The sequence below is a fragment of the Tigriopus californicus genome, chromosome 11, assembly GCF_007210705.1.
Source record: "Tigriopus californicus strain San Diego chromosome 11, Tcal_SD_v2.1, whole genome shotgun sequence".
Taxonomy (NCBI): domain Eukaryota; kingdom Metazoa; phylum Arthropoda; class Copepoda; order Harpacticoida; family Harpacticidae; genus Tigriopus; species Tigriopus californicus.
In genome coordinates this window covers 5656681-5666384 of record NC_081450.1, presented here as the reverse complement: position 1 = coordinate 5666384, position 9704 = coordinate 5656681, and the positions used below count along the sequence as shown (strand labels likewise).

Here is a 9704-nt window from a genome sequence, read left to right as displayed (position 1 = left end):
CGGGACTGGCAAGGCTTGTCAAGTTGAGCATTTATATGATCTTGTAGTCACATATCAGGATGCTATAGCGGGACTTGAGCCCTCCAAGTTATCCTGGTCCTGAGGGGTGATATCTCAGTTTCATGGTCGACGCCATTAGACACTCCACTATTAGATGATGAAGTTAAGGACATTGAGCAGGTCTCATCCATGAAGATTTAGGTGCAGTCCTCCAAGATAATGGAAAGTTCGATGAGCATATCCAGTTGAAAGTTGGTAAAGCTTTTCAAACATGTGGTTGGATATATCGTACGTTTAAGTCCAGAGATAGTATCACGATGCTAACTCTTGTACAAGTCGATTGTTCAGCCGCATCTTGAATATGCCTCTCCCATTTGGGCTCCAATGAGTTCAGCAGGTTTGCAAAAGCTCGAGCAGGTCCAAATATGCTTTACTAGGAACATTGAGGATATGAGAGAGCTCTCGTACTGGGAGAGGTTAGAAAGGTTGGAATTGTGCAGTATTCAGAGAAGGACGAAAGGTATATCTGATATTGTACGTTTTCAAAAGCATTCATGAGCTTTGTCCAACCCAGGATTTAGGGTCAATTGAAGTGACCGTAGAGGCTTAATGTGCGTTTTGAGAGCACCTTCAAGCCCTCGAGAATCCAGGTTAGTTAAAAACAATGAAGTCCGCCTCTCTTCTTTCTCGGCTCCTTCATTGTTCAATTTGCTGCCTCAAATACTTCTGCAGGGCTTATGTAGGGCGTTGATCAAATAGCAGGATTTAAGTCAGACTTGGATAAGTTTTTGACTAAAATTCCGGATCAACCTTTAATTCAAGGATTAGCCAGATCAGCCAATTCTAATGCGTTGGTCGATCAAAATATATATAAATAAAAGTCAAGTAAAATGAATAATCTTCTCGTCTTGAACTGCTAGAATTCCAATCCCGGTAGCGGTAAGGAAGTCCGCAGAAAAAAAAGGTTTGTCATTGTACGACCGATATCTATGCGCTAGATTTTTATGCAATGGAATAATTGTCAAAGCTGCAGCTATTGCTTCTAAAACATGGCTCTCATTTTTAACTCTCTCATGTAAATCGGTGGTTTACAGTAACGCTGTGCATTTATATGGATCTTCACATCATTTGCTCAAGAGTAACTCGCATATTTTTCACGATTACCAATATTATTTTGTGAAGTGTATCTCTCAGCCTTTACTCTGCCTCCACCCTTTACAGTTCTTTAGTTATGCTTCTTGATCAGATGAAGTTCAAAGTCAATAGAAATCAAGCTAATGTTCTTGGCAATGAAGTCCTAATTAGCTGATTGCTCGGAGCAAATTCAAGATGGTATCTTTGTGCTCAAAAGGGTCCTAGCTGACAGATCTTTGATAAACATTCGCCTGGCAGCAATTTCCAACCCGTTTTCATCTCCTCCTTTTCCGGTTGAATTACAGGTGAATGAGATCATTCCCGAGGAGAAATGCCATTTCCAACCTCATCGAATGTGTCATCAAATCCGACGAAGACGACGCAGGAAACTGAGCGGATTCTCTCGATCGATTCACAAAAGGTCACCAGTCTTTGACTTTGGGCCTCGCCGTCCAGAATTACCATTTTTGCCCCGATCCAGCGACACTGGTCGTTGCGTGGAGGAGCCGGTTGAGAAATGTGAGAAACACGTACCAATCCCAAACCAGTGATGAAGGAAATGAAGAAGAAAATGTGCCGGACGCCGCAATCGGATGAGGACCTACTACTTTTGGCACAAACACAACTGGATCTACCATCAGTTATGCCGTGATGGATTGCAATTTTGGGACAAAAGGGACAACAAATAGTATTTTCAACCTAATCATTCTTTTTTTACGAATTCAATCAGCCGAAAGACAAAATAAATCTTAGACACTCACATTTTGCTTGGATTAGAAACAACACGGGTTTGCGTGACGATTGACTCAATCAAGATGTTTCAAGCCTCGCTTGAAATTGACTTTGTTAAAAGACTTGTTTGTTTGAATCGTTCTGTTGTGGTCTTGAACATGGAACGAATAAACTAGGATGTCTTGACCAATGGACAAAGTTACTGATGTTTTGAAATATTTCGAATGAAAGATTTCATCAAGAAGAAAGAAGAGCTTGGGTTACCCGATTTTTTTTCCCTCAAATAATAATGAGACAAAATAGGACATTAAGCATGACTCAACAGAGCCTGAGATTTTCTTTGTAAGGGGATTCTGTCCCGTCTTCCCCGCCAATTTCAGTCATAATAAGATCTTCTCATTAGAACGGAAAAAGTTTAGTTTGTGAGCGCTTTTGAAGTAAGGGCAGCAGAACCTGACGACAATTCTAGACGTCCTTTCTTTCGCGAAACACTGAAAACTTAGATGGCCACAAACTGCAATAACAATAGCAAAGCCATCTCTTAGAGTACCTTCAAATTCCGATTGAAATTGTTGTCAAAGAATTCTGAGCAATGCCAACAAACGGTTAAGAAAATATTCCCCTACCCTTTTGACATAAACTAGACAAGTGAACGTTACATCGCTGTCATGCACAATGTTAATATAATGTCTGAATTAATGTACAAAATCATTTCTACGAGACTCCCAGTGTACTCTTTGTTATTGTAAAAAGGTGGCACAAGCCCCACCAGATTGCTTAGAAGGAGACTTTTGTAGACACGACGTAAATGTACTCTTGTCTCGCCAAGCAATCAATTTTTGATCAGTTCATGGTAGCGTACAACCGTTAGGTTTTTTGTTTATTCATGGTACAAAAGGAGGACACGGAATCAATCAAACAGTTATTCACATTATTTTCATGTTTCTTTCTTAACATGAAATCTAACATGAAAATGCTAGTTTCGCCCCCAATTTTATAAAATGCAACTATTTCAAATTGCACCTTTGACCATGATGAAAAACGTCAAAATTAATTCGTACCTGCCACTCTATTTCATCCAATCTCTTTTAGAAATAAAGCACAGTCGGTGTTGGATTGACTTTTGAAATTTACTTAGAACATAACTTACGAGATAATGGTAATGGTTCCCAAAACAATTGACTTTTTTAGGTTTTGGAATGGGGTGTGGCGAAAATCTAGCTTCAATTTCGAACGTTGACTCGTTAGAATCAAAGATACGCTGGAGGAATGCGAGAGTTGTTAATCGTTTAATATTCTTATGAAGGGTTTTTCTACATTGTGGCTCAGCTCCATTTCTCCACTTCTGAAATTTAGTAAAGCAAGCAAGTCTTCTATTCTTTGCCGTTTAGCTCTTGGTCGCTTCATCTCTACAATTGAGTAATGCTGAAGACTCTCTTTTCGAAAGCCAAAATTATTTTCGTTCAATTTCAATGAATGCCTCTTTGGTCATTACCGGGAAAATTGAAACTGATTGACTTTCAAACTTTTGGGTCCCCACTATGTACCGCCCTGAAATTTGCAATAATTCCCCTTTTTGAAATCATAACTTATCTCCCCGGGACGATCAGACAAGTTGCCAACTATCCCAAAGTTTCAGCAAACTTTCCTAGAGCTCTGATTACTTTTACAACCCTGTAATTGGAAGCGTTGCTTGTACTGCGTTCCAGTGGAGAGCGCGTGTTCCTTTTTCCAGGTCAATGGCGATTGGCATGCAAAATCTGAGAGACAAGAGAAACAATGCTGTGTTGGCCTTCTCGTGAACCAAAAGGTACTATAATCACAAAGCTGAGGCTTCATGAAATAGTGCCGTAGAAAGAAGCAGGCACACAGGTCTATTAGGGGTAGGAAATCGTGGGACGCAAAGGTGGTTCACACCTGGAATTTCCAGATAATTGCCTCAAAGAGAAGGGACCATTTGTGGGTTCGATATTATGTTGGTTGAATGCACCATTGTTTATTTGTTTGGGTGGATCCCTCCTACGTTTCATGGAGCAAATACGTTCACACTCATGCTAACCAGGCGAAATTTTGGTCGGGAATGAGAAGAAACCTTAGCAAGGGGATTGCCAGTATAACAGCCAAACGTCGGCTTTAGCCATTACACGTGGTTTTAAGTGGAACTGGTCCTTCCATGAGAAAATCGTGTGACTGAATGGCCAACAAAAATGGCCTCACGGAAAGGCCAATCCAGACGACAGAAAAGTTCTCGGACTTTTTTCATGAGCTTGAGTAAGCATTAAGCGAGAATGAGATCCCACAACTTCTGGATTGGCGTTCAGTCGAGATAGTAGCGAGTAATGAGAACAGAGCCGAGTTGGACAATTTTAAGACGTGGAAACAGCGTTCCAATCTTGACCATAGTGCTTGAAATCAAAATTGAAATATGGTACAATCAGGTAAGCTCAAAAGAGGTTCTTCCATAACACATAATTGGAGGCCAATCGGAAATCCTAAAGTAGGTGCACCATTATATGTTGTATTCTATCGCAATCAAAGTGGACGTTCAAGTTTGGGAAGCATTCTAATTTTGAAGAGTTGGAATTTCCGACCATCAGAGTTCCGTCAAGGCACAATTTTCTTTGGGACCTTCTTGAGGTATTTAGTTCAGGAAAATCCTTGACATTACAAACAGCCTCATGCCACATGCATATGTTTGATTGACAATGCAAGTACCAATATCTCAAATTTGGTCACACTTTTAATCCAAGGGAGAACTTTCCTTAAACTCCCAAAGGACTAATAGCCTCTCACAAACCATAATTCATGATCAGTTTTATCATGTTTAATGCATCAGTTAACAAACTTCAGGCTATTTTGATTTAGTCGGTGTTCATCGATATTTGTGAACGCTGCCAAAAATTGGGTTGTTTTTAAGGTGGTGGTGTGGCGAAATTTTTGTCCGTTGAGAGATTCATGACATTTGCCGTGCGGTTATTGCGGAAAGTTTTATCTGGACGATGACGAGTACAAAATGAAAGGAAGAAAAAGAGAAGGATTGATTTCAATGTTGAAATTTGATTGAACAAGTCCTTTTGACTGCTCCCGTCGTTGATGTCATTTGGCTTGGAGCCAGTCAAAGGCCAAACCGACAAAGGACAATGTACCAAGGACACACAGAAAAGACTGGACAAGAACTTGAACCGGAAGGATGACTTGTGTACGGATATCATCTCAGGAGACGTTAGGCTGAATGAGATTGGGATCAAGGCAAGGTTCTCGATTGAATAAGAAGCTTCATTTATTTATTTAGGAAGCAAATAGTTAAGATTGAAGAGTCACTCAGTGAATATATATATTTTTTATATTTATTGGAATCCCAGCAATTCAAGACGAGAAGATTATTATTTTTACTTGACTTTTATTTATATATATATTTGATCGACCAACGAATTAGAATTGGCTGATTCGGCTATCCTTCAATATAAGGTTGATCCGGAATTTTGGTCACAAAATTATCCAAGTCTGACTTAAATCCTGCTATCGGATCAACGCCTGCATAAGCCTACGAATATTTGAGGGCAGCAAATTGAACAATGAAGGAGCCCGAGAAAGAAGAGAGGTGGACTTCATTGTTTTAACTAGCCTGGATTCTCGAGGGCTTGAAGGTGCTCTCAAAACGCACATTAAGCTTCTACGGTCCCTACAATTGACCCTAAATCCTGGGTTTGGACAAAGCTCTATGAATGCGTTTGAAAACGTATAATATCAGATTGCCCTTTCGTACTTCTCTGAATACTGCGTTTAGCTCTTGGTCGCTTCATCTCTACAATTGAGTAATGCTGAAGACTCTCTTTTCGAAAGCCAAAATTATTTTCGTTCAATTTCAATGAATGCCTCTTTGGTCATTACCGGGAAAATTGAAACTGATTGACTTTCAAACTTTTGGGTCCCCACTATGTACCGCCCCTGAAATTTGCAATAATTTCCCCTTTTTTGAAATCATAACTTATCTCCCCGGGACGATCAGACAAGTTGCCAACTATCCCAAAGTTTCAGCAAACTTTCCTAGAGCTCTGATTACTTTTACAACCCTGTAATTGGAAGCGTTGCTTGTACTGCGTTCCAGTGGAGAGCGCGTGTTCCTTTTTCCAGGTCAATGGCGATTGGCATGCAAAATCTGAGAGACAAGAGAAACAATGCTGTGTTTGGCCTTCTCGTGAACCAAAAGGTACTATAATCACAAAGCTGAGGCTTCATGAAATAGTGCCGTAGAAAGAAGCAGGCACACAGGTCTATTAGGGGTAGGAAATCGTGGGACGCAAAGGTGGTTCACACCTGGAATTTCCAGATAATTGCCTCAAAGAGAAGGGACCATTTGTGGGTTCGATATTATGTTGGTTGAATGCACCATTGTTTATTTGTTTGGGTGGATCCCTCCTACGTTTCATGGAGCAAATACGTTCACACTCATGCTAACCAGGCGAAATTTTGGTCGGGAATGAGAAGAAACCTTAGCAAGGGGACTTGCCAGTATACAGCACAAACGTCGGCTTTAGCCATTACACGTGGCTTTTTAAGTGGAACTGGTCCTTCCATGAGAAAATCGTGTGACTGAATGGCCAACAAAAATGGCCTCACGGAAGAGGCCAATCCAGACGACAGAAAAGTTCTCGGACTTTTTTCATGAGCTTGAGTAAGCATTAAGCGAGAATGAGATCCACCAACTTCTGGATTGGCGTTCAGTCGAGATAGTAGCGAGTAATGAGAACAGCCCGAGTTGGACAATTTTAAGACGTGGAAACAGCGTTCCAATCTTGACCATAGTGCTTGAAATCAAAATTGAAATATGGTACAATCAGGTAAGCTCAAAAGAGGTTCTTCCATAACACATAATTGGAGGCAATCGGAAAATCCTAAAGTAGTGCACCAATTATAATGTTTGTATCTATCGCAATCAAAGTGGACGTTCAAGTTTGGGAAGCATTCTAATTTTGAAGAGTTGGAATTTCCGACCATCAGAGTTCCGTCAAGGCACAATTTTCTTTGGGACCTTCTTGAGGTATTTAGTTCAGGAAAATCCTTGACATTACAAACAGCCTCATGCCACATGCATATGTTTGATTGACAATGCAAGTACCAATATCTCAAATTTGGTCACACTTTTAATCCAAGGGAGAACTTTCCTTAAACTCCCAAAGGACTAATAGCCTCTCACAAACCATAATTCATGATCAGTTTTATCATGTTTAATGCATCAGTTAACAAACTTCAGGCTATTTTGATTTAGTCGGTGTTCATCGATATTTGTGAATCGCTGCCAAAACTTGGGTTGTTTTTAAGGTGGTGGTGTGGCGAAATTTTTGTCCGTTGAGAGATTCATGACATTTGCCGTGCGGTTATTGCGGAAAGTTTTATCTGGACGATGACGAGTACAAAATGAAAGGAAGAAAAAGAGAAGGATTGATTTCAATGTTGAAATTGATTGAACAAGTCCTTTTGACTGCTCCCGTCGTTGATGTCATTTGGCTTGGAGCCAGTCAAAGGCCAAACCGACAAAGGACAATGTACCAAAGGACAACACAGAAAAGACTGGACAAGAACTTGAACCGGAAGGATGACTTGTGTACGGATATCATCTCAGGAGACGTTAGGCTGAATGAGATTGGGATCCAAGGCAAGGTTCTCGATTGAATAAGAAGCTTCATTTATTTATGTTAGGAAGCAAATAGTTAAGATTGAAGAGTCACTCAGTGACATATATATATTTTTATATTTATTGGAATCCCAGCAATTCAAGACGAGAAGATTATTCATTTTACTTGACTTTTATTTATATATATTATTTGATCGACCAACGAATTAGAATTGGCTGATCTGGCTAATCCTTCAATATAAGGTTGATCCGGAATTTTGGTCAAAAAATTATCCAAGTCTGACTTAAATCCTGCTATCGGATCAACGCCTGCATAAGCCCTACGAATATTTGAGGGCAGCAAATTGAACAATGAAGGAGCCCGAGAAAGAAGAGAGGTGGACTTCATTGTTTTAACTAGCCTGGATTCTCGAGGGCTTGAAGGTGCTCTCAAAACGCACATTAAGCTTCTACGGTCCCTACAATTGACCCTAAATCCTGGGTTTGGACAAAGCTCATGAATGCTTTTGAAAACGTATAATATCAGATGCCTTTCGTACCTTCTCTGAATACTGTACAATCCCAACCTTTCTAACCTCTCGCAGTACGAGAGCCCTCTCATATCCTCAATGTTCCTAGAAAAACATCTTTGGACCTGCTCGAGCTTTTGCAAACCTGCTGAACTAATTGGAGCCCAAATGGGCGTGGCATATTCAAGATGCGACTGAACAATCGACTTGTACAGAGTTAGCATCGTGACACTATCTCTGGACTTAAACGTACGATATATCCAACCACATGTTTGAAAAAAACCTTACCAACTTTCAACTGGATATGCTCATCGAACTTTCCATTATCTTGGAGGACTACACCTAAATCCTTCATGGATGAGACCTGCTCAATGTCCTTAACTTCATCATTTAATAGTGGAGTGTCTAATGGCGTCGACCCAAAGGTCATTGAGCGGAATTTCATTCCATTCAGTGCCATGTTACTCACGCTAAACAGTATCTGACACTGTGCGTTTCCAAAAGCCTTCATGAGCTTTGTCCCAACCCAGGTTTTATCGTCAATTGTAGCCACCGTAGAAGCTTAATGTGTGTTTTGAGAGCACCGCCAAGCCCTCGAGAGTCCAAGGAGAGTCTCTGATGGTACGGTGAGAAACGCTGGCAAGGCTATGGGCGGCAAGTCCTTAGTGAGGGTGGAGAGACCTCTGTTGACTCCAAAGATCAAGGAGACCCATCTCCAACGTTGCCAAGGACTTGTCAACAACCTGAAGTCGGCCCCTGCTGGCCGCATCATCATATTCTCTGATGAGAAGACGTGGACCGTCGATCCAGTGAGGAACCGCAAGAATGTCTGGTACATCAGCTTTGATGGAGACGTGGATGAGGACGTGCGTACTCCGACGACTTCAAAGCACCCAACAAGTGTGATGTCCTTGGGCTTCGTGGCCTCCAATGGCAAAGTCATGCCTTTGATCTGGTTCCCGATGGGTTACCGCCTCACGGCTGTGGACTATGTCAATATCCTGGAGTCCAAGTTCATGCCGTGGGTCAGAGCCACATTCCCTGGGAAGAATGTGGTTTTACAGCAAGATGGCGCCCCGGCACACACCAGCAAGAAGGTCCAGGCATTTCTCTCGGCCAACATTCCCTTATGGGACAAGACCATTTGGCCGCCCTACTCGCCGGATGCAAATCCCCTTGATTATTATCTTTGGCCTCGGACACCTCGATTCGTTTTTGCAATCCTTTGAAATCGAAAATTAGGGGAGGTCAGACCTGACCAAATGTCATTGTCAAATGCCAAATGTATGCAATAAATGGTTAGTAAATCATGCGTTGCTAAACATGGAAAATGTGAGTGCTTGCTTAATTGTTACGCACCCGGTATTAGTAGAGTATGTATCGTAGGTGTTGATCCAGTAGCCTCCTTTAAGACGGGTTCGGACAATTTTTTGATCAACATTCATGATCAACCATAAATTCAAGGGCTTGCCAGATCCCCCAACTCTGATTCGATGGTAGCTCAGATTTCATATGAATATAAAACTATGTAAAATAAATGCCTTTCTCGTCTTCTTATGGTGTTTCCGCCAGTCGTAGATCGCAGATGGTATAGAAAGAAGGGTGGCTGGAAGAAGCAGAAAGTAGGATCATACCACCACCTCTCTTCTTTCTCGGGCTCCTCCATTGTTCAATTTGCTTCCCTCTAAGGGAAT

General features: G+C 41.3%; 1 protein-coding gene across 1 annotated transcript in view; it reads left to right on the top strand.

The window, feature by feature from the left end:
* Positions 1-1894, top strand: part of LOC131890027 (uncharacterized) — a 25261-nt gene extending 23367 nt beyond the window's left edge. The window contains exon 3 of the mRNA XM_059239296.1: positions 1440-1894. Within this exon, the coding sequence (XP_059095279.1) occupies positions 1440-1685 (246 nt within the window). The 3' untranslated portion in view covers positions 1686-1894. The remainder of the gene's footprint in view (positions 1-1439) is intronic.
* Positions 1895-9704: the final 7810 nt, after the last annotated feature.